Source organism: Urocitellus parryii, chromosome 3 (assembly GCF_045843805.1).
Source record: "Urocitellus parryii isolate mUroPar1 chromosome 3, mUroPar1.hap1, whole genome shotgun sequence".
NCBI classification, from domain to species: Eukaryota; Metazoa; Chordata; class Mammalia; order Rodentia; family Sciuridae; genus Urocitellus; species Urocitellus parryii.
The window spans coordinates 206,940,119-206,965,653 of NC_135533.1; the positions used below are offsets into that span (position 1 = coordinate 206,940,119).

The following is a 25,535-nucleotide window of genomic DNA, read 5'->3' on the forward strand; positions in this document are numbered from 1 at the left end:
AGTTAATTTGAAAAATATATCTACCTAGTTTGAAAAGAGTAAATGTGGAATAAAGGGTTTTAAAATTCAGGATTATTTCATCTTGCATTTTACTAAAAATGGCATTGAAAATTATTTTTGAACTCACCTGAAGTGTTTTTAATTCAAATTTATTTTAAATTCCAAATCAATCTTTTCTCTGTAGTCAAAATGTACTGATGGCTAACTAGTACTTAAGCAAACCTTCTGTAATTGGAATACTTTCTATTTTTCCCCATGAAGCTTAAAAACTAGAATGTTTCAAAAATTGTAAAGCTCTGGCATTTCAGAATATTTCCCTCTACATGAGCAGAAGTGGTTGGATGTGAAATGATAGTGAACTATAGGCTTGACCTTCTAATTTAAGAATCCAGGGCCTATTTCTCTGGAAGCACCTGACTAACCTTTCCCCTCTTTGATTTCCTGATATCTTCTCCAGCAAGGAAAAAGGAACAGAAAAAACAAGACAGATTGGAGGTCAGCAATGTGATGGTAAAAATTTAAAATAAGAGTGTACAATCATAGATATAAAAAATTGTGTTCTTATGTGTAATATGAATAGTAAAACATTCTGCTGTCATATATAACAAATTAAAATTAAAAAAAATAAAATTAAAAAAGAAATTAAAAGAAGAGCCCAACCCACACAGCTACACGAAGATGACAGAATTAGGAAAAAAGCCATCTCATAACAGGACCTAATCATTATATCTACACACAAAAACTGTCAAACCACTTTTCCAATAGGAAGAAAGGACCTAACAGAGGATAGTCTTTGGTTTCTTATAATCACATTCTTCTATCTATCTCAATGAAAACTGGTGCTGGATTCCTACAAGTTCTTTATTTTAAGCTTTCCTGATTTACAGGAACTTTTCCTTTATAAGTGGAGAAATGAAAGAGTCTTCTTGGTTTGTGTAGGCATACCAAGGTATATAATGGCAACTCTAAAACATTCACTTGCAAATGCTATACAATAACACATATAGTGCTTGGAACAGAGTGGCTTTGTGTTTAGAGGTGCATTTGTTGAAAAATACTTGAATATTCTCTCTCCTATATATTCTACACACAGAAAAAGTGCCTTGAACTCAGCAAGATCATTTGAAGATGATTATTTTACAAGCGTATGAAACTAGTATTACCTCTTATGTGTTCCTCTTGGATAGTTGACTTTACAGATGCCTCTGATTCTGACCTCCAAATAAGGCTGACTGATGACTGGCCTTTACTAGATCTATCTAAAATCCCAAGAACATGGCGGCCAATAGTTTCTTCAACAGCTATGGTAGTCTTTACAACTTCTAAGAGGATCTTCAGAAGTCTGTTATTAGTTTTCTGGAGGGCAAACCTATACAGATTAAAAAAAAAACCACATTTATTAAAATATTTAATCTCTTTATAAAACATTTAATCTTAAAATATTTATTTATTAAAATATTTAATCTTTTTATAGGATAAAGCCTTTGCTACTATCTCACCAAAAACACAATGCAAAATATGTGTTTGGTGAAAAATATCATATAGATTTGCTCTATTAAAATAACACAATAGCACCTACAATGAAGTGCTTCTTACTCTTAATTTATTTTTTAAAAAAGTGATTTGTTTAGAAAACAAATGTATAACATTTTAAAGGTGCATTTTATTGACCTGAAAGAAATCAAATAATTATATTTTTTAAGATAGTAATTAAATTGGAAGAAAACTTTAAGGAGACATAAAACTTGAGTTTCAAGAAGTGTGGTAATACCAATATCTACATAATTGCCTTGGTTATACTGTTCATGTTTACATACATATAAGGTTTATCTTTTTATGTGTCAGACAACAATATTTTAATATATAATTAAGAATCCAACTAGAAAAAAGTGGTAGTATTTGTATAATTTCTTGGTGATAAACTAGATGTTTAAATTACAAGAACTGACAAAGACCTGCTTTTAAAAAGGCTTTCAGTGAAACTGCTCAGTCAACACCACAGGAAATATCATAGGCTGTTATTATACCTGCTCCAAAGACAAAAATATCTCTAGTTACACACATTGCACTCAGCCAGTAGGAAAAAAACATATTTTCAACTAAGTAGAAATAATAGCTTGTCTTTTTAGAGATAAGAAATACATTAATCAGCCTTCAAAATATCTTAGCACTATGAACATGTTAATGCCTATATTTCTAGACTTTTTTCCTCCTCTGCTTCACTCAAAAATATATACATTTTAAAAACAAAAACTGATCATACTGGACAATGTGTTTTGTAAGCTTTCTTTTTAGCTTAACATGAACATTTTACCATGTGAAAAAATGTGCTTCCATAAATGGTGATTCAAAAGATTATATAGTTAATTTTATGAATAACTAAACAACTCACTCAACAGTTTAATTCAACAGGGATACTATGGTTATAATCTTTATTTTTAATACATGTAAGATACAATAAGAAACTTCATAGTAAGGTCCCCTGGCCTAAGAGACTTCTTTCTCAACCTCACATGTTGTTTGACACATTACCAACAATCTGGTTGAAAGGGTATCTGTTTCACAGGCACATGACAGACCTATTTTAAGATCAGGTAATAAATGGAGAAGTTTTCCTTTAGTATTTGTCAAATGAAAGAGAGTTCTATTTTTGTATCTAGATCAAATTCTCTGCTTACATAATCAAGAATGTTTAAACATAAAACCCCAAATAATTTAGTTAGCGGGAAGTAAGGGTTTTAATTCCTTAACTTTTATTTATAGTTTTGTTCAAGTCCTAAATCCCAGGAGTTGGATAATGTGATTAAAACTGATATAATGGTAAAAAGAAATAAAGATGAGCAAGATGTTTATTTTATATTGGCATGGTAACTCTAATTTTCATACACTGTCTTTCTTGTTTGAGTTCCATACTGACTATGTTCCTACTGATGATCCAATGGGGAAGCCAAAATCTTAGGGGCCAAATTCCTCCATGCAAGCTGAGGAAGGAGGTTAGGAGGACACAAAAGGATTGACAGTCATAGAAATTGGAAAAGGAGGAAATTAAGTTAGTAGATATTAGTTCTAATTAAAATTTAAAAAATTATTTCCATTTGAACAAAATAAATTTTAGATACTGTGCTTAATATTAATGTGGGATAATTATAGTATAGTTTTGTACATTTTAATATTAACATCTACAAAATGAATGTAAGGAACGTTTTGTTAACATTGGGTCATTAATTTATTACTTTATAAAACTAGGATATGTATTAAAAGTTCTCACCTGTTATGCCATGAAAGCATGAAAGAAACTAAATGTTGAATATTTACATATGTAGTAATTTTTTTTTTCTCAACATAAACAAACCAGAGAATAGCTTACACTGAATCCAGGCCCATACACTGAAGGAGGAAAAAAGGAATAAAGCTCACAGGTAGAACTGCTTTTTTGTTTTTTAGGTTACAAAACAGCATTAAGAAGAATAAAATTAATCAAGAAAGGTTTGATGTCAAAACAATTCTAAACATTTAAAGTCAAGTTTATGATCAAAAGCCAATTAAAATTTTTATTACATAAAAAGATTTAAAAATTTGTAATTTAATGTCTAAAATTTGATAATCTTTTATATATTACACATATATGGACATGTTTCATACACAGAAATATATGACACGTTTCATACACAAGATAGTATTTTTAAGAAAATACACATGTACAAGATAAAAATAAGGATGAATAAAGTTTATTACATTTGAACAACCATTTTAATTGACTTTGCACTGAAAAAATACACATTTTGCATACCTTTCACTGGACAGACTATCAGGAGGTACATCTTCAGGTCTTCTGTCCATTTCCTTTTCTTTCAACGTCTGTTCCTCAATTTCCCTTTGGTTTTCATTTTCATTCTGTTTAAGTTTGTGCAACGGCAGAGAGGACAAGACAGAAAGAAAACCTATCATCTTAGAAACAGCATATCATTCTTCTATACTGGTATGATGTGAAACAGAAAGTGCTTGAAATAATATTTAACTACAATTTATCAAGAGATCAGCATTATCAAAAAAAGGATAAAACATTCAAGTGTAGAGATGAAAAATGTTTGAATGGCTTCAAACTAATACACTCTATATAGTGTGACAATAAGGGTTGTCAGGTTGCTCCTTGGTAGAACAACAGTTTCTCCTACAGCAATGCCAGATTCAAATTATCTTGAACAGAAAGCAAGGCATTTTGACTCCACCTACCTTACATCTAAGTGATCACCAATATGTTAAACTTAGTAACTATAAAAATACGTCTCCCACCAACAATAAAGACAAACAAATCCTACTGCATTGTTGATCTACTGTTCCTAAATGCACCAAAGTCAATACTACCTGTGTTTGCGTACTGCTGCTGCGCAGCTCACAACACAGCTTCTCTCTTCCAGCTAAAGACAGCTGCTTTAGTGCTTCCAACTCCTCTAAAAGCACCCTTTCTCTTTCTGAAACCAGGTTTTCGTTATTTAATGAGGATCTCTAAATAAGAAAAAAGGTCATGGAAGAATATTGATTGTGATAGAGGTAAAAAGCAGAAACATCAAGCAGATTTCTTTTAACCCCTTGGGACCAAGAGACCTTGGTTCTACCTTATGATTCATATTTCATTATTAGGGATTAAAAGCACATATGAAGTTCAATGCAAAATTTGCAACTTTAGAAAAAAAGTTATTTAAACTTAAATATTCAGGAATTTATATAGTTCAAGTAATATTTTCTCTGTCAATTTTTGCATTGAAATTTTAGAAGAATAAATTCACAAAATGCAATGAAGAAAAGCAAAACTGATTTTTCAAATGATATAGTTTATTCTCAAATATCAATTTTCCTATTATTTTATATTTAAAAAATACATGTTGTTTTAGTTTTCAAAATTAAATTCAATAAATTTGTTTTAATAAGAACTTTCATGTAAATATTTCTTGCTTTTCTGCAATAATTTTGTGAGTATATTTTATATAGCAGTTGACAAGAATATAGCTCCCAAATACCATGAAATATTTAAATTTAGAAAAGAATGTTATATAAATTTGAATTTCTCTAATCAACAAGAGATGTGTCCTTGGAGAGAGTTCTAGAAACAGATTACTTCAGAAGATTTCCATTCATGATTAAAAAGATGGATTAAAGATAGATAAAGATAAACCTTGGAGATGGTAATTGGTAGACTCACAGAACTATAAATGAGCATGGAAAAAGTGAATGACAGCAACTGTATACTCAAGTACCTCAGTATAATATTTCCAAAATTCTCAAAGTGCTTTAGCTATGTATGGTCAATAGAATTTTTAAATTTATATTGTAGTCACATTTCCAGTGCCTGAAAGGCAGTTAAATAAAATGATAATGCACATTATACCAGTTGAGTTAGGTGTGCCTAACAAGGTCTAAAGTTGATCCCAGGAACTTCCTGATGTTAAGTATTTGTAATTTATTTGTAGCTAGGAAAAATAATTTTGACTTAAAAAAAAAGCCACATAAAAAATACCATTATTTCAATTGAGGAGAAAAGAGACTCTAAAGTTCCATACCTGGGCTAACTGTCTATTAAGTCTCTTAATCTCTTCTTGTAGCTGCTCCTGTTCCTCCCGCTGTCGCTCCATGTGTCTCATGTGTGCCTGCCTCAACAGTTCTGTGGCCTGTTGATGTTCTTCATACTGTCGTACAAGTTCTTGCCTCATATCTTCCAACTGTTCTTCGTTTGACATCATTTGTCTAGAAGCATCCATGCTTGATGCCAACATCTTACCATGAATCTTGGATAGGAAAAAACACAAGCAAAAAACTCAATCATAACATATTTTGTGGCAATTAGTCAGCATTGATATTTTAACTGAATATGAAAACAATTCTATTAACAACATAAAGCATCTGAGTTTTAGTTTTATTATTAAACAAAAGCATAAATCACTTTTTTAAAAAATTATTTTTTAGTTGTAGATGAACATAATACCTTTATTCATTTATTTTTGTGGTGCTGAGGATCGAACCTAGTGCCTCACCCATGCAAGGCAAGCGCTCTACCACTGAGCCACAATCCCAGCCCATAAATCACTTTTTTTAAAAAAGTATTTTTCTTACTTACAATTCCAAAACAACATGAAGTTAATTTATTACCACCATATATGTTATTTTCCAAAAGAAAACAGCTACTTACCAGATAGTTTAGCTAAAATCTAATTCTAACAGAGAAAAACAAAATACTCAAGATTCTTTATCCACCCCTTCCAACCCCCACCCCGTCCACTTTTTTTTCCGCCCATACTAGAGATTGATCCCAGGGCCTCTCACACATGCTGGGCAAGTGCTCTACTACCAAGCTACATCTCCAGCCCATTCTCTTAATGAAGTTATAACTCCTTTATATTTCTTGATATTTTATAATGGGGAAATAATATAAACAACAACAAAATAAATAAAATATATATATATATAAAGTTTATAGGGCCAGGGTTGTGCCTCAGTGGTACAGCACTTGCCTAGCATGCATGAGGCACTGGGTTCAATCCCGGGAACCACGTAAAAATAAACACATAAAATAAAGGTATTATGTCCATATACAACTAGAAAAATATTTTTAAAAATTAAGTTCACAAAATATAAGGAATTTTGCCTATTTAATTTGTATTCATTGGTCATCACAGTATTATAGAAAACTGCTTATTCAGAGAAAAATTATAATAAATTTTATTTGGAAATAAATGCTTTACATTTATGAGTTTCTCACACTCATGACAAGTCAATAGGTTCTATGAATACTTCAATCCCTTAAGATACTAATTAAAATCATTCTGCCTTGAACAGCTACAGCTAAATTAGTTTTCATAAACATTTCACAAGTTTTGCATTACATAAAAAGCTGACAGTTTTATTTGAATACTACTCTGAACAAGATATATCGATTGTGAAAAATAAATTTGAAATTCAGATAATTTTAAAAGAAGTAGAATTTATTGTTTTCTTTTTTAAAAAATAATATTTATTTATTTATTTTTTAGTTTTTGGCAGACACAACATCTTTGTTTGTATGTGGTGCTGAGGATCGAACCCGGGCCGCATGCATGCCAGGCGAGCGCGCTACCGCTTGAGCCACATCCCCAGCCCCAAATTTATTGTTTTCTGATAAAGGCTGCAATTAGTTGGGGTAACAGATCCTCAACTAACAAGAAAAAAGAATTAGTATATAGATAATAAGATACTTTGAATTGTCTTCTTGAATTTGTAGCAATTTCCTTTTATTTTCTTACATTTAATTGAGCAAATCTTTTGGCCACAGGTATTACCTAGTTATAATTAATCTTCAATTAATTTAAATAAAATTAACACAGGTATAATTTACAATGAGAACTTAACATGTACTATGTCCATAAGACAACCAAGAATACTATGACCTGACTTATTTTATACTTCACACCAATATTGTTTCACTTAATCAAATACCTTATAATTAATAAAACACATTAAAGTCAAGACTGGACTTCATACTTTCATTCTCTATTAATAAGCATTATTGCTACTGTTTTAAACTGAAGATATTTTTATAAGTTTTTCTTTTTTATATTCAAAGAAGCATACTTACAGATTCGCTAACTATAAATGTTTTGTCTTTGGAGAACATTTCTTCTGAAATAGTTAGTTGGTGGACCTCTGATTCTACTATATCATCAAGATGATCACTGTTTGGTAACAGAACTTCTCCATCTTCTCCTAACTCTTTACTAAGTGGCTTAAATTCTTCTTTAAATTTCATGTCCAATGCATCAGAGGTCTGAAGATCAATTTGATCCTGAGATAATTTCATTTCATTAAAATAATGTTTTTCATTTTGCTGACAGAAAGTAAGTGCTTGTTTTGATGACATAGTATTTTCTTTTCCCTTTGATAGTCTAGATAGTTCAGTTTGTTGAGCAAATGCAACGCTCATTGACACAATGACCTAAAGAAATCAATCAAACAAACAAAAAAGGATTAGATTTATAAATACCAGCTGGATTTAAAAAGTGGGTCATTACTCAAAAGTATATGAATTAGAAAAAAGCCTGGCCTCATAGTTTTAAAAACAAAAATAAATCCTCTGATAAAGTGATACAGAGAGAGGCTATTTTTCAATAAATTTAACATCAAAGTGTTTTACTGCCTGCCTTTTAAAATAAAACAAGCAAAACTTTTCTAACTATAACATCAATAAATGCTCAGTACAAAAATAAAAAAAAACTAAAAGTCTTTATATTTCTTCCTTCCAAGAAAATTCACTTGGCCATGAGTGATAATGTTCCGTAACAATCCTCCATCAGTATCTGTAGTTATTATCTAACATTACAATAATTTATCAGGGTAATACAATCACTTTTTCTCTTCATAACTTTTCCCTCATTTTTAGAATGCCAAACTCCTTCACAAGGTAACTATTTACAATGTAACACAAATATAAAAACTTGTAGCATTCTGAAAAACTGTAATTACTATTCTATATCAAGAAAAAAATGTTCTTCTCAATGAAAAGCACCGCAAAACATTCTATGAAGCAGCAATTATAGTTGATGCTGTTACACAACTGTTTGATGAACTATATATGAAACTTACAAATAAAAACAAAGTAATACCATCAATAAAATCTATGCTTTTTTGATAGTTCAAAGATAAAGAAAATCTATAAACCAAGAAAATCTTCCAGATAAACTATAAACTTACCTTAGCTATTTCTTCTTCTAATCTTTCTTGGTATTGTTTTTCCAACAATTTAACCATATTTGTTTCTTGTTTCATTCCACATTCATTAGAAAACTAAATTAAAGGGTGAAATATGATAATTTACACTGATTTTATACCATTAATTTTAAGGATGTACTCAATATTCCAAAAATATCACTATTTTTGGACACTTTCAAATAAAAATAAATTTCAGTTATCTTTTAACTAAAAATATTAATCTAATAATCCTACGAAATAATTACACTTATTATAAACTTAAAGATGCAAAGAGAGAAATATATTTACATATCTGTAATTATTAGCATAAATTCTAGGGTGGGTTAAGGATACTTAAATATAATTAATAAGACATATGTATAAATGTATATTTATTTATTTATTTTAAAGAGAGAGTGAGAGAGGAGAGAGAGAGAGAGAATTTTTAATATTTATTTTTTTTTAGTTCTCGGCAGACACAACATCTTCGTTGGTATGTGGTGCTGAGGATCGAACCCGGGCCGCACGCATGCCAGGCGAGCGCGCTACCGCTTGAGCCACATCCCCAGCCCCTGTATATTTATTTTAAGTAAAATGTTAACAAGTGGCTATGTTTGATAATGAAATTATGAGCAAATTTTCTTCTTGGTATTTATTAAAAGAACACAATTTTCCACATACAAATTATTTTTATCAATTAAAAAAATAAATCTTTTAGAAATGTAGATATACTGTCAACATGAAAGTATTTGTTTATTTACCAATTATTTGAATTTCATCCAACAGACATTTAATAAGGGATGAGTGTGGCTCATATCTCTTCTTAATATCCAGAATGAGAAAGGGCAATAGGCAGTGATTTTAATTTTTACTAGAATTTAGAATTATTGAGTGAAGATGAAGATGCAGTTGGGGGTTTGAAAAAAGTTTTGAATAATACAATGTTGAGGAGAGGCAGAGAGTGGTTCAGTGGCAAGCACGGTAAAAAAAGCGTTTTTCTATCATTACTTCTGTTGGAAGACAGCCTGATCCATTATTCCAGCCCTAGCACCTTGGATTTTAGGGAATCCTATACACCATTCTGAAGATACCCTCTGCTTCCATAAGGGGAAGAAAAGACTATGTTGGCCATGGTACCGAAGCTGATTTGTTACACAGTTCATAAAGAAATGTTACAAAGAAAAAATTTAAACTGTAACAAGGGAGGAAAATTCCCAAATTTAACTTTCTCTGTGTTTTTCCTATGCTATGAAAATATTTCTATAGACATTCTGGATCTTTTATATAAGGTATTATCTTCATGCTTTATGCTTAATCTTAGCCAAATATTTACCACATAATTACAAAACTGAAGACATAAAATTGATAGTAAGAAAAAGTATCAGTGTACATAACTGTTTAAAAATGAAGATTAAAAATAACATACCTCTATTGAATGATCAATATTCTTTTTTAGACAACTTCCAGGATGTACTACTGATTTCTGTACATCAGATTCTTTAATTACCACTGAATCAACAGAGAAGCTAAATATAAATGAAAAAGTATAAAAAAATTAGTGTTGTGTGTTTTATCCAAAGTTTCTACCATGCATAACGTGTACTGAGGCAGTGGGGAGACAAAAATGATAGTTCCTCCAGGGTTACAAGTATTGTAACTTAAAACATTTTTGACTAAGTTTTCCATTTAAAAGTAACAATGAATATTATGTCATTTAATGAATTTCAGAATAAATGTATGATAAAAAATTTATTATGTAAAAAAACATTTTAATAAGTCTTTTAAAAATAACATCTTAGATATGCTTATATAACAACAGTGTACATAATATAACATACTATATATATTGATACTACACACTACTTATATACCCCTAAGATATATGATACATATTATTCATATTACATGGATATCTAAATTACACAGACACAAAACATATAATAATATAGAATAGATTATATTGGATTAAATATATTAAAAGAGCCAGGTACAGTGGTGCGTGCTTGCAACTCCAGAAATTTGGGAGGTTGAGGCAGGATGATCAAAAATTCAGGACGAACCTTAGCAATTTAGTGAGACTCTGTTTCAAAATAAAAAAAAAAAGGGTTGGAAATGCAGGAAGATGGCTGAATAAAGTATTTGCTTCCCTGATCTGTGGAGTGAACCAAGAAAAGCAGAAAGGCCACTTTTCAACAAGATGGGTGAATGGTTCAGAACTAGGAAGGACTTAACTGGATACTCAAAACAGATCATGGACTCAAGAGATCTTGTATAATAAAATAAGGGGGAAAGATCCCCAACTCCACAGCTGTAAAATAGCTGGAAGTACAAACCAGAATAATCCCTATGTGAATGTAGTAAAGCAATAAAGGAACTAAAGGAACCCCCATTCCTAGGAAAACGGAGGTGTTTTGCGGTATGGAGAGCTTAAGAGCTCAGAGATACTGCTCAAAAAACAAAAAACAAATAAACAAACAAAAAATCCTGTGCACAGATGCTGCACAGCATCTGTGTACAGGAGGGAAGCCACCAGCTTTCTTGGCGGCATGCATGGAGGATAGCAGAAAGAACCATTGTGAAGCAGTGGCTGGGGGGCCTGCAGCTAGGTGAGTCAATTATTGGCAGACCAAAGTCTGGCCCCAAAAATGTGCAAGGCAAACCCACGCTGTGTGATAAAGAGTGTTCCAAAGTGACCAGGAGAAAATCAGGCAAGGAGGGACATTTACACAGGAGAATACTGATCAAGGAAACCCACCTGGCTTTCCCCTCCCCATCCAATCAGCTGCTTGCAGTACTGGCTGGAAGAGAAGTGCCTGACTGTGAATTTGAAAGGACAGGCAAAGGAGAGATCAAGTTTGGAGACCAAATGATGATCAGGGTTCATGGGGTCTGCAGGCAAAGTAGTGGGCTAAGAACAGATTCCTACATCACATGTGTAGAACCTAAAGGAGGTTCCCGAGGTGTGGTCTTCCAATGTGGACAGACAACTGCTGAGCCTTGGAGGTGTGATGACTTAAAATCTTCAGACCAATAGGCACACAGTGAAGAGATTGGAACGTACCTAAGCCTACACCTTGGCTCTAGTAGTTCCACTTCCAGGACTAACCCTCTCACCTTAGCAACCCTGACTACCCTGAGGGTAGAGCTAGCATCAAACTCCAGACAACATATGTAACTGCTCAGAAGAGAAGCTGAGAAACTTTTGAACTGCAATGGAAAAAAGTGTTCAATTTTTCATCCAGATTCCTTTTTTTTCTTCTCTCACATGTCTACCATTTTTGAAACCAAGTATTTTTCATGGATCAGTTTATTGAGGACTGGGATATCTGAATACTACATTACAGTTTTGTTGTTTATTATTTTCTTTAAAAAAATTTTTACTATATATATATTTTTTCCCTCTCATTTATCTGTTTCCTTGGATTCTCTTTCTCACTTTTCTCTTGCTAACACCCAATCTCTATTAAGTCCTCCCTTCATTCTTCCTATAATTTTTTAACTTCTATCTTTTCTGATCCTTCCTCATAAACATCCTACATGACTTTTGTTCTCTCTTTGTCTACCAATGGAAACTGTAAAACTTTTTTGCAAACTTACTGTTTATATTGTAGACAATAATTGAACACATCATTTCAGTTTAATGGAACAAAACTGTGGATGCCTTAATAGGAGCTATTTGGTTTAAGGCTGTATATTGTTTGTATTGGGTGCAGTTATTATTTGTCTCTTCCTTAAAGGCGAGGTACTAGAAATCTTCAGGGACACTATGAATCTACAGGGTAGAAACTGTACTGCCTGAAATCCACACTGCTAGAAGGGCATACATAAAAACAACATGAGAAAAAAATGGAACAAAGTGGCCCAAACAAACTAAGATGATCCAATAATTAAACCCATAGACAACACAGTAAAAGAAATGTAGAAAAGGAGTTTAGAAAGTACATATTAGACTGACCTGGTTCATAAAGAATGATAAAGGGAATAAAATCAGAGATAAATTTGAGGAGGTAAAAGATCATTGCAGAGGCAGAGATTCTCAGAAAATGACAACAACAACAACAACAACCCCAGAAATCCTCAAAATGAAACAATCAATAAACCAATTAAAAATTCAATGGAAAGTATTATCAATAGATTAGACCATTTAGAAGATAGAACCTCGGGCAATGAAGACAAAATATATAATTTTGAAAATAAAGTTGACTACACAGGGAAGATGGTAAGAAACCATGAACAGAACTTCCAAGAATGATGAAATAACAAGAAAAGACCAAATTAAGATTTATTGGGATAGGTGAAGGCATAGAGATACAAACCAAAGGAATGCCCAATTTTTCAATGAAATAATATGAATAAATTTCCCAAATCTGAAGAATGAAATGGAAAATCAAATACAAGAGGACCTCAAATGTACAAGATCACAACAGACCCACATCAAGATACATCATAAAGAAAAAGGTCAAATATAGAAAATAAGGATTGAATTTTAAAGGTATGAGAGAAAAAATATCAGATTATATATAGAGGGAAACTAATTAGGATCTCAGGTGATTTTTCAACCCAGACCCTCAAAGCCAGGAGGTCCTGGAATAATATATACCTAGTTCTGCAAGAAGATGGATGCCAACCAAGAATTCTATATCTAACAAAATAAAACTTCAGATTTAAAGATGAAATAAAAACCTTCCATAATAAACAAAAGTTAAAAGAATTCACAACTAGAAAATCTGTGCTATAAAACATTATCAACAAAATATTCCATGAAGATGGAAAAAAAAGTCAAAATCAACAAAGGGAGGAGCCATACAAAAGGAATAATCAATCAAAGGAGAAATTAATTCAAAGTAAAAAGCAGAAATAAACTAAAATGACTGGGAACACAAATCATATCTCAAAAATAACCTTGAATGTTAATGGTCTAAACTAATAAATCCAAAAGACATAGACTGGCAGATTGGATTAAAAAAACAAAACCCCAAAATCTGTTGTCTCCAAGAGACTCACCTCATAAGCAAAGACATCCACAGAGTGAAAATGAAAGGACGGGAAAAAACATATCACTCACATGGATTGAGTAAACAAGCAGGGGTTTCTATCCCCATGTCAGATAAAGTGTACTTCAAGCCAAAAGTTAATCAGAAGGGACAAAGAAGACATTTCATACTGCTTAAGGGAATTATACATCAACAAGACATAATATGTTAAATATTTATGCCCCAAACAATGGAGCATCTACATATATCAAACAAACCTTCCCTCAATTTCAAGAATTAAATAGACCATAATACAATAATACTGAGTGACTTTAACAAACCTTTCTCACTACTGGATAGATCGTCAAACAAAAACTAAACAAAAAAACTATAGAACTTAATAATATAATCAATAATTTATACTTAACAGACATATAAAGAGTATTACATCCATCAACGAATACATGTTCTTCTCAGCAGCACACAGACCCTTCTCTAAAATAGACTATATATCTTATGCCACAAAGCAACAATTATGAAATAAAAAAAGAAATAATACCCTGCATTCTATCAGATCATAATGGAATGAAATTAGAAATCATTGACACAATAAAAAATAAAAACTACTCCAGCACCTACAGACTAAATAATACGCTATTGACTAACCAATGGATAGAAGAAGAAATCAGGGATGAAATTTTTAAAATACTTACCAGAGATAAATGAGAACTGATACAACTTGTCAAAATCTCTGGGACACTATTAACCTAATTTCATTAAAAGAATGGAAAGTCAATGAGTAAATGACCTAACATAAGATCTCAAAGCCCTAGAAAAAGAAAAACAAATCAACACCAAAAAGCAGTAGAAGACAGGAAATAATTAAAATCAGAGTTGAAATAAATGAAATTGAAATAAATGGAACAATTAAAAAATTAACAAAACAAAAAGTTGGCTCTTTGAAAAAAATAAATAAAATTGATAAACTCAATCGTGCTAATGAAGACAGAAAACTCAAATCACTAAAATTCATAGTCACAAAAAATATTACAACAGATACTGTTGAAATACAGTAGAGAATCAGAAGCTATTTTGAAAATTTATACTCAAATAAAAATGAAAATTTTAAAGACATCAACAAATTTCTAGAGACAAATGAGCTACCCAAATGGAATTAGGAGGACATACACAATTTAAACAGATCAATTTCAAGCAATAAAAAAGAAGAAGCCATCAAAAGCCAACCATTTAAGTAATGCCCAGGATGAAACAGATTCTTACCCAGTTCTACAAGACCTTTGACGAATTAACACCAATAAGTCTCAAACTATTTCATGAAACAGAAAAGGAGGGAACTCTTCCAAACTCGTTCTATGAAGCTAGTATCACCTGATATCAAAATCAGACAAAGACACATCAAGGAAAGATAACTTCAGACCAATACCCCTAATGAACATAGATGCAAAAATTCTGTATACAATTCTGGCAACTCGCATATAAAAACATTAAAAATATAGTTGTTATGGTTTGGTCGTCAGGTATCCCCCAAAAGTTCACATAAGACAATGCAAGAAGATTCAGAGGAGAAATGACTAACCCAATCAGTGAATTATCCCCTGATAGGAATTAAATGAAGTGGTAGGGTATGGCTGGAGGAGATGGGAATTGGGGGGATGGCTATGGAGTATCATTTTTTATCTGGAGAGTGGAGTCTCTGTATGGAGTATATATTTTGTATCTGGAGAGTGGAGTCTCTGTCTCTCTGTTTCCTGATCACTATGTGAGCTCCTTCCCTCTGCCACACTCTTCTTCCAGATGTTCTGCCTTACCTCAAAGCCCAAGGGATGGAGCTGGCCTTCTATGGACTAAGACGTCTAAACACCATGAGCCCTCAAATAACACCATGAGCCCTTTTCCTCTCCTAAAATTGTTCTGGTCAGATCCTTTAGTAACAGAAATAAAAAAGCTGACTAAAACAATAGTGCACCATATTCAAGTGGGATTCAAGGTTGGTTCAACATACAGAAATAAATAAATGTAATTCATCACATCAATAGACTTCAAGAAGAATCATATGATCATTTCAATAGGAGCACAAAAAACATTTGACAAAATAAAGCACCCTTTCATGTTTAAAACACTAGAAAAACTAGGGATAGTAGAAACATATCTCAACACTGTAAAAGCTATACATGCTAAACCCAAGACCAAAATCATTCTAAATGGAGAAAAACTGAAGGCATTCCATCTAAGAACTGTAGTAAGACAAGAATACCCTCCTTTTACCACTTTTATTCAATATAATCCTGGAAACTAGCCAGAGCAAGTAGACAGAAGAAAGAAATTAAAGGGATACGAACAGAAAAATAACTAAAATTATTACTATTTGCCGACAATATGATTCTATATTTAGAAGACCTAAAAAATCCACCAGAAAACTTCTAGAATTAATGAATGAAATTCAGCAAAGTATCAGGACATAAAATTAACAACCATACATCAAATACATTCCTATATATCAGTGATAAAGCCACTGAAAAAGAAATTAGGAAAACTACCGCATTCACAATAGCGTCAAAAAATAAAATAGAATATTTGGAATCAATCTAACAAAAGAGGTGAAAGATCTCTACAGTGAAAACTACAGAACACTAAAAAAAAAATTGAATACCTTAGAAGACAGAAATATCTCCCATGTTCTTGGATAGGCAGAATTAACACTGTCAAAATGGCCACACTACCAAAAGCATTATATAGATTTAATGCAATTCCTATTAAAATTCCAATGACATTCTTTGTAGAACTAGAAAAAGCAATCATGAAATTCATTTGGAAAAAAGAGACCCAGAATAGCCAAAGCAATCCTTAGCAAGAAAAGTGAAGCAAGAGGCATCATAATACCAGAACTTAAATTATACTACACAGCCATAACAACAACAACAACAACAACAAAAACAATGGGATGACACTGGCACCAAAACAGACACATAGACCAATGATACAGAATAGAAGACACAGAGACAAAGCCATATAAATACAGTTATCTCATACTAGACAAAGGTGCCAAAAATACTCACTGGAGAAAAGATAGCCTATTCAACAAATGGTGCTGGGAAAACTGAAAATCCACATGAAGCAAAATGAAATTAAACCTCTATCTCTAATCTTGCACAAAACTCAATTCAAAGTGGATCAAGGATTTAGGCACTAGAACAGAGACCATGCACTTAACAGAAGAAAAAGTAGGTCCAAACTCTACCATCTCAGCTTAGGAACTGACTTCCTTAACAAGACTTTTAGAGCACAAGAACTATAAGCAAGAATCAATAAAAAGATTCAAACTAAAATGGTTCTTCACATCAAACAATCAATAACATGAAGAGAGTGCCTACAGAATGGGAGAAAACCTTTACCACATACACCTCAGAGCATTAATCCCCAGGATATATAAAAAAACTCAAGAAACTTAACACCAGGGACTGGGGTTGTGGCTCAGTGGTAGAGCGCTTGCCTGGCATGTGTGAGGGACCTAGGGTTTGATTCTCAGCACCATATATAAATAAATTTTAAAAATAAAGGTTCATTGACAACTAAAAAAAAATTAAAAAACAATAAAAACACCAGAAAAACAAACCAATCAATAAATGGGCTAAGGAACTGAACAGATACTTCACAGAAAACATACAATTGATCAACAAATATGTGAAAATATGTTCAACATCTCTAGCAATTAGAGAAATGCAAATCAAAACTACAATGAGATTCCATCTCACTCCAGTTAGAATGGCAACTATCAAGAATACGAGCAACAGGCCTAGGGACATAGCTCAGTTGGTAGAGTGCTTGCTTCGCATGCACAAGGCCTTAGTTCAATACTCAGGACCACAAAAAAAAAAAAAAAAGAAAGAAAGAAAGAAAGAAAGAAAGAAAAAAATATGCAACAATAAATGTTGGCAAGCATGTGGGGGTAAAGGTACACTCATACATTGCTGGTGGGACTGCAAATTGGTGCAACTACTATAGAAAGCAGCATGGAGATTCCTAAGAAAACTTGGAATGGAACCATCATTTGACCCAGTTATCCCACTCCTAGGTTTATACTCAAAGGACTTTAAATCAGCATAATACAGTGATGCAGCCACATCATGTTTATAGCAGCTAAATTCACAATAGCTAAACTACGGAACCAACCCAGGTGTCCTTCAACAGATGAATGGATAAAGAAAGTGTGATGTATATCTCCCCAATGGAGTATTACTCAGCCTTAAAGAAGAATGAAATTATGGCATTTGGTGGCAAATGGATGGACCTGGAGAATATCATGCTAAGCTAAATAAGCCAATCCCAAAGAACCAAAGGCTGAATATTTTGTCTGATATGCGGATACTAATTCACAATGGGGTAGGGGGGGGATAAACATACTTTGGATTAGACAACGGGCAATGAGGGGAGGGGAAGGGTTATGAGGGAAGAAAGGACAGTAGAATGAATCAGATATTATTACCTCAGGTGCATATATGATTACATCACATATTCTACATCATGTACAACCAAAGAATGAGAAGTTATACTTCATTTATGTATGATATGTCAAAATGCATCCTACTGTCTTAGATAACTAGTTAGAAGAAAAAAAAATTGCTAGAACTAAAAAAAAAAATTAGTTATTGAAACTACATATATAGAAATAATAGTTCATTAAATTTGATTTGTCTAACATTACCCAACTGCTATGTGGTAGATCTGAACATGAGTTATTTTAAATAAAAACAGTAGTTCTGAAAAAAAAAAAGAAGAGGCGTGAGGATGTGGCTCGGTGATTAAGAGCCCCTACATTCAATCCCTGATACCAAAAAAAAAATATATATATATATATATATGTGTGTGTGTGTGTGCATGTATGTATGTATATAAAGATATATCTAAGATATATTACTGAGTTAAAAAAAAGCTTATAAATTCTCACTTGCATTAAAAACCTGTTTTAACATATGTCTATATAAATAGGAAATGTCTGAAAGAATACATATCAAAAGTAACAATGATTGCTTATATTGGAAATGAAATGTGGCAACAGTAAAGAGAAGGTTCTTAACTTACAGTTAGTTTAATTTTAACTTACAATTAGTTTAATTTTAATTTTATCTACCCACATATCTTTTGGTATGTATGTCTGAATTCTGTATTGTTATATAAGCATTCAATACTTTGTAAAAATGTTTTCTTAAAATGTCTAATCTTATAACAATCAGGTAAGATTAGTATTTAGGAATCATGTGGATTTAGAATATATCAGTGACTTAAATAGACAAAGATAAGCTTAAATTCCTAGGCTGGGGTTGCGGCTCAGTGGTAAAGTACTTGACTGCTGTGTATGAGGCACTGGGTTCAATTCTTAGCACTGCATGTAAATAAATAAATAAATAAAATAACAACTAAGAAAAATATTTTTTAAAAAGGCTTAAATTCCTTAATGGAAGACAAACAAAATGAAACAATACTTCCTCTAAATTTATATACATTTGGATATATAAAGTGCATACATACATTATTTACATATACACATACATGCACACACACAATGATTATAATGTATGTGTACATATAAAACAAATAATTTTAAGAAAAAATGAAGTAGAAAAGTAAGACACAGACTCTTTGGGGAAAATTTTAATTTATGTAAGAACATGACATCTAAGTAAAGATCCAAAGGAGATGAGGGTGTGGGCATACAAATACCTGGAGAATAATCATTCTAGTTAGAAGAAAAGCCAATGAATCCCTAAAGCAGAAGCGTACTGATATGTGATATATTTGAGGATCACAGTGGGGTTGAATGAGGTTTTTTTTAATCTTTTAAAATTGTTTTTAGTTGTCAATGGACCTTTATTTATTTATATGTGGTGCTGAGAATCAAACCGAGGGCCTCACACAAGCCAGGCAAGCTGAGCTCCAACCCCAACCCCATGGGATTATATGGTTTGAGAATAGTAGGTGATACGAAAGTCAGTAGGAAATGAAAGTCAAAGATGTCATGGTCCTCAGGACCTAGTGAGACTGTAAAGAGCAGAAGAGGATTAGAGTAACATGCTGTAACTGAAATTATAAAAGCAAAGGTTCTGGCACTTGTGTTGACTATATAGAGAACAGACTGTAAACAGAAGTTGAGTAATCCAGGTGAAACACACAATGGCAGGGACCAGTGGAGCAGTAAGGAGTAGCACAGCTTTGATGTACTTTGAAGGTTAAAAAAAAAACAAGATTTTTTTTCATAGAATGGCCGAGAGTTATGACAGAAAGGAGTCATGATGGATGAAGATGGCTACAGAAGGAGCAAATTTTAGAAGATCCTGATCCAAGAAAACATAAATAGTGGTAATTCAGGATCATTTCTTCTCTCCTCATAGATCAGGATTCTATTTGGGACATGATGAATTTGAGCATTAGACAATCAAATGGAGTATATTCAAGTCATAGTGGAATGATCATACTTAGACTATTTAAGTATTCACCACATCAACATATCAAAGCCTAGGCATAGAATAAACAAGTAAATGTCTACTACCTGACTTATTATAATTCAGAAAATAGATTAATAATAACATCTTTATAAAAGTATAAGTAAAATTCCTATAATAAAATGTCTTTGATTTATACCAACATTTATTTCACACATTTTAAAGATACAGAATTATCTCCTGCTCTTATTTCTTAAAAATGTTACAACCTATCTCTTTGTTAAAGTTATATTTTATTCTTAAAATAACCATTCCAGAAGATACTATCATTGTTACTAAGCTACAAATACCGCTGAATAAAGTTTTAAGTAAATAGATACCTTGGGTCCACTGTGGCCTCACTAATGGCTTGAAGCTTCTCCTGTAGAGAATAAATTTCTGCCCTATGATTTTCTTCAGTTTCTTTCAATTGTTGGCGCAAAAAGCATATGAAGTTTTCTAATTCTTGAATTTGTTCTTCAAGTTGTTTAATTTTTTTGGTATCTTACAGAGAAGATAACAGGAAGAGAAGACAATACACATTTCAATACAAACTTCTCAGTGAAATAACAATCATTTTATTTCAATGTATAAAAATATTTATTCTTTGAAAAATGTTTTGAGTGAAACTCAGGTTTTAATTTGACTCATTCTGACTGATGAAAACAAGAAAACAGTGTGATTCAAGATCATTTCTCCTATCCTTATGGTATAGTATCTCTAAATTCAACAATTTTATATCTTTAAAACAATTCAGAAACATGAAACAAAAGAGGTGTTGAAAAGGGACCAGAGGAGAGTAGTTCACACCTTTCACTTTCCTCTTTTATTTTTATTTCTAAAAAATTTTGATAGTTAATCACTAAACTAACTTTTTTTGCCAATTAAATGAGCCATTAGTTAACATGCAATTTGGGAAATAGTGGACAGACTATCTCAAGAAGATATCAATTAAAAAAAAATACAAACTTAAAATATTACTACATTCAAAGAACCCCTGAAGTGAAAAAGCATGGTATTATCTGATATGCTTGAAATTCTATTCTGTTCCCCAAAGCAATTCCAATAATAAAACTCATTACTAAAAGCAAAAGTGAAGGCCTAGAGATACCTTGAACACAAGAAGTCTAGTTAACTGGCCAAATAATCATGAAAGAAAAACATTAACTGTGACTAATTGTTTATGGTTCATTGTATGGTCCCTTAACATTGTTGCTTCCCATTATGCCATCTTGGTCTTTTAACTCACTCTTTAGTTTCCCAGGATAACTCATTCTTGTCCTTGACCTCTTGTCCTTGACATTCATGCTGATTATAAATCTTTACCTCATACTTAAATTTTTCTCCCAGGTTTCAGACTTCTATTTTCAACTAACTCCTATATATTTTTTCAAAGTCAATAAGTATTCTATTCTTAACTCAATGTATTTAAAACTGAATTTATTATTTTTTTTCACAGATTGGTTCCTTTCTATGACTAGAACCATACTCTAGTTTCTTAAGCTAGAAACTTGGGTATCATTCTTAATTTCTGCTAACATTAACGACAAACTAGAGCCTAACTCTAAGTGTTGAACTTAACTTTCTATCATTCTCAATTCAATCTGGCTGGTCTTCCCATCAATAATTTCATCCCTTCCAACTTATCCTAATGGTATCACCTTAAAATAAAAATCTTATTGTTACTCCCACTATTTAAAATCCTGCTGTAGGTCTTATCACCAATAGCATAAAACATAAACATGTTTCATCAGAGTACATAAAACCTTTCCTGATCAAGCTCCTTCCAATCTCTCCAGTTTTATCTAGCTAACACAACCTGAACTCCCAGTTCTCCCAAATGGATGCAATCTTAGATAGAGCTCAATGCTTAAGACTCCATAGCCTTCCCCAAATTTCCAACCCAATTACTCCTGTCCATACCCTCATCCTACTCATCTCCCCAGGAAAGACAAGACTCTTTTTTCTCCCTCCATTCTTTGCATTTCAGAAATTTTCAGTTTATTTTATATATGCTTTCCCAATGGATTATGATTTCTTATGGGAAAATGACTCAGTAATTTTAGTTTTCTCTAGCACTTGAATGAATATCCAATGATTATATGAACAAATAAGACTAGGGCTTAGATACACAAGTCACCTTCCCCTGTGAGTTCTAAGGACAGAATTATGAAATGGTGGACTCTAAGTGATGCTTCATGGTAATTATAAGTCAGAAACTATTTACCTGTTTCTTGTGTTTTTACATTCTGTAGTTCTAACTGGTATATTTTCTGAAGTTCCTTGATCTTTTCCTCTTGAGTAGAAATAAGCTCCTCTTTAAGACTGCAAAGAGCTTTATCTTTTTCATTTTCCATATATTCACGAACCTGATCCACGTGAGCTGAATAAACCAGTGAAAGGCATATGCGCTGAGCTTCCATTTGTAGCCTTAAATCATTCTGAAAGTGAATATATATTAGAAAAATTTAAAATAATTTACTATAAAATTATTTACTTTTTGCTTATACTAAAACAAGAGGAGAAATAAATTATAGTTTAAAACTTCATAAGATAACCAATGATGTTTTTTTCTTCATTCTTCATTCAGTTATACTGAGCTACTTCTTTTTTCAAGGAGAGTAGTATCATTACCTCAATTTTATAGCAAATTTTGATATTTGGTATAGCTTATGATTTGTCCATATTGGAGAGTCTTTATTCTGACTGTCCGGGACTGCTCCCTAACAGGAACAAGTTGTCTCTGCAGGAAACAGCCTAGAGCCTCAACATTTTAGGATATTTAAAGGCGAAAACCACATCCAGATTGACTTGGCAACCAGCAAGCAAGCAAGCAAGCAAGAAGTAGTACAGAAGCTGAATAAAGCCATTACCGAAACAATGCAATGTCTTAACCAAATTTTCATCTCATTCATTTCTCCTGGGATTTTTGCATAATCAAAAGAGATATGGATCAAAGTGACCCTAGTTGAATACAAATTAAAGAATGGCTACTAACATCTAATCAATTATTCCCCAATAAGGTACACTGCCCAAGGAAAATGGGAACCAAAGAGAACAATTTTACATCATGTAAGAATTGCTATTCTGTATTGCAAGTAGGCTATGCTAGGCAATTGGTAATGTGGTACAGTGATGGGGCTTTCCTATGGGAGAAACACTTCTTATGTAATATGGAGTCTCAGGGTAAAATGAAGTCTGTTTGGTCATTGCTTATATAGCCTGGCCTATAACATTCCCCACTGGTTTTATGGAACTAATCAAATCATTAATTAATCATCATTGGTTTACAGATACTGTAGTGAGTATGGAGGACCATCAGTTTTACAGACTGTATTTTTTGTTTTATACATCTTATTAAATAAACAGTTAAAGATGCAGGGTCCAATTAAAAACCCTAAGAGGACTATCAGCAATGGATCGACTACAGCTGTGTAAGAGTAGTTAGCCAAGGAGACCAGGAGAACAAATTTTCATACCAATTTCTCTCATGTTGTCTTGGCTCTTCCTTATCTTTCATTTTTATTTTCAAATAATATTTTATTTTCATGGCACTGGGAATTGAACCCAGGGGTGCTCTCTACCAGTGAGTTACATTTCCAGCCCTTTTTTTTCAATATTTTCATTCTAATGTGGTGCTGAGGATCGAACCCAGTGCTTCACATATGTGAGGCAAGCGCTCTGCCACTGATCCACAATCCCAACCCCAGCCCTTTTTGAAGCAAGGTCTCAACAAGTTGCCAAGGTTGGTCTTGAACTTAGAACCCTCCTCTGCCTTAGCCTCCCAAACAGCTGGAATTACAGGCATGCACCACCATGCCTGGATTTAAAATACTATTTTAAATATGGAAAAATGCAAGCAATAAACTCAAAACCCAAATTAACAAGTACTATAACATTTTGTCTATTTTTTTCATTCTCTATACTCCCTATACACTTCTATGTTCTCATCACTCCTTCCTCACAGACAACCATAATCATAATTTGCTACAAATCCAGTCCAATTCTTACATTATCACTTCTCATTACAATACATTTTGCATTCTCAATGCTCTGTATATTTTGTATTTTTATGGACTTACACAAATAATATTAATTTTACAAATTTATTTTCTCATTCAATATGTCTCTGGTATTATTCCATGTAGGTAACGGGGGTTTAATGTCCAGTACCACAAACAAACAAACAAACAAACAAAAAATTAGCAGCATGTAGGCAACAGATTAATTCATTTTAACTGTGGTATTATGACTATACCAAAATTTGTCCATTTCCTTTCAGGAGATAAATTGGTTTATTCCTAATTTTTGGATATTTAAAAAAATACTGCTGTTAAATTCTTACACAGGCCCTTAGATAAATGTGCTAATTTCTTTCTAATTAGTGGTTCTCAAATGTAACATGCATCAGAATCACTTGGAATGCTTATTAAAACAGGTTACTTTAGGAACCTATCCCCATCCCCACGGTTTCTGATTTAGGAGAGGTCAAAGAGCTTTGAATTCTAACCCGTTACCAAGTAATGCTGTGCTTCTGGTCAGGAACCACACTTTGAGAACTACTTAGAAATATAACTGCTAGGTCACAGATAGTGCATTTTTAACTGTGCTAGATTTGATCAAATTATTTTTATATGACAGTACTAATTTACAATGCCACCAGAAGGTTGAGTACTTATATACTCACATCCTCACCATTCTTTATATCAGACTAACTTCACCAACCTAATGGGTATAAAATGTTATTTTATTTTTACACTGAATAGTAAGGTTGAAAGAATATTTCCATGTTTATTAGATACTTTGATTTCCTATTCAGGCACATGACTTTCACATCTTTTGCCATTATTTTATTTTTGGACCTCTTGTTACATTAATTGTTCTTTCTATATTCTTGATAGCTTTTGTTTGCAACTTACATACATGGCAAATATCTAGTCCCAGTCCTCAAATCTGTTTTACATTATTGTTTTTAAAAAATACAATAAAAATTTTAAATCTTTTCCCATGCTTTGTCTTTATTAAAAGTCTTTCCCTATCTTAAGATTTTATTTTCTTCTTATGTGTACATTTTTAACCAACCTGATTTTTTTCCCTAAAGCAACAAGGATCTAATTCCCTAACATCTAACCTCTAGTATCAAAAGTCAATTGTGCTCAAACAATTTTGTTTTTTTTTCCTCCCAAACAATTTTGAATACTCTAAGCTTCTTCTGCTAATTTGGTTTATTTTTTGATTTCCTTTGTCTCTGCTCAAATATCATCTCACGAAAGTAGTCTTCCTTGACCTACCCTATGCAAAAAAAAGCCCTTCACTTAGGGAGATCTTTTTCTTCTTATCATACTGTAAT

At 32.3% G+C, this 25,535-nt stretch overlaps 1 protein-coding gene across 1 annotated transcript in view; it reads right to left on the reverse strand.

Annotated features, from left to right (window-relative positions):
* LOC144253829 (A-kinase anchor protein 9-like) overlaps nt 1-25,535 on the reverse strand; it is a 130,628-nt gene that overhangs the window by 50,243 nt on the left and 54,850 nt on the right. The window contains exons 9-17 of the mRNA XM_077796495.1: nt 22,413-22,626; nt 20,527-20,689; nt 10,142-10,241; nt 8,719-8,811; nt 7,607-7,963; nt 5,559-5,783; nt 4,366-4,506; nt 3,791-3,894; nt 1,164-1,369 (exon numbers count right to left, since the gene is read on the reverse strand). Coding sequence (XP_077652621.1) covers nt 1,164-1,369; nt 3,791-3,894; nt 4,366-4,506; nt 5,559-5,783; nt 7,607-7,963; nt 8,719-8,811; nt 10,142-10,241; nt 20,527-20,689; nt 22,413-22,626 — 1,603 coding nt within the window. The remainder of the gene's footprint in view (nt 1-1,163; nt 1,370-3,790; nt 3,895-4,365; nt 4,507-5,558; nt 5,784-7,606; nt 7,964-8,718; nt 8,812-10,141; nt 10,242-20,526; nt 20,690-22,412; nt 22,627-25,535) is intronic.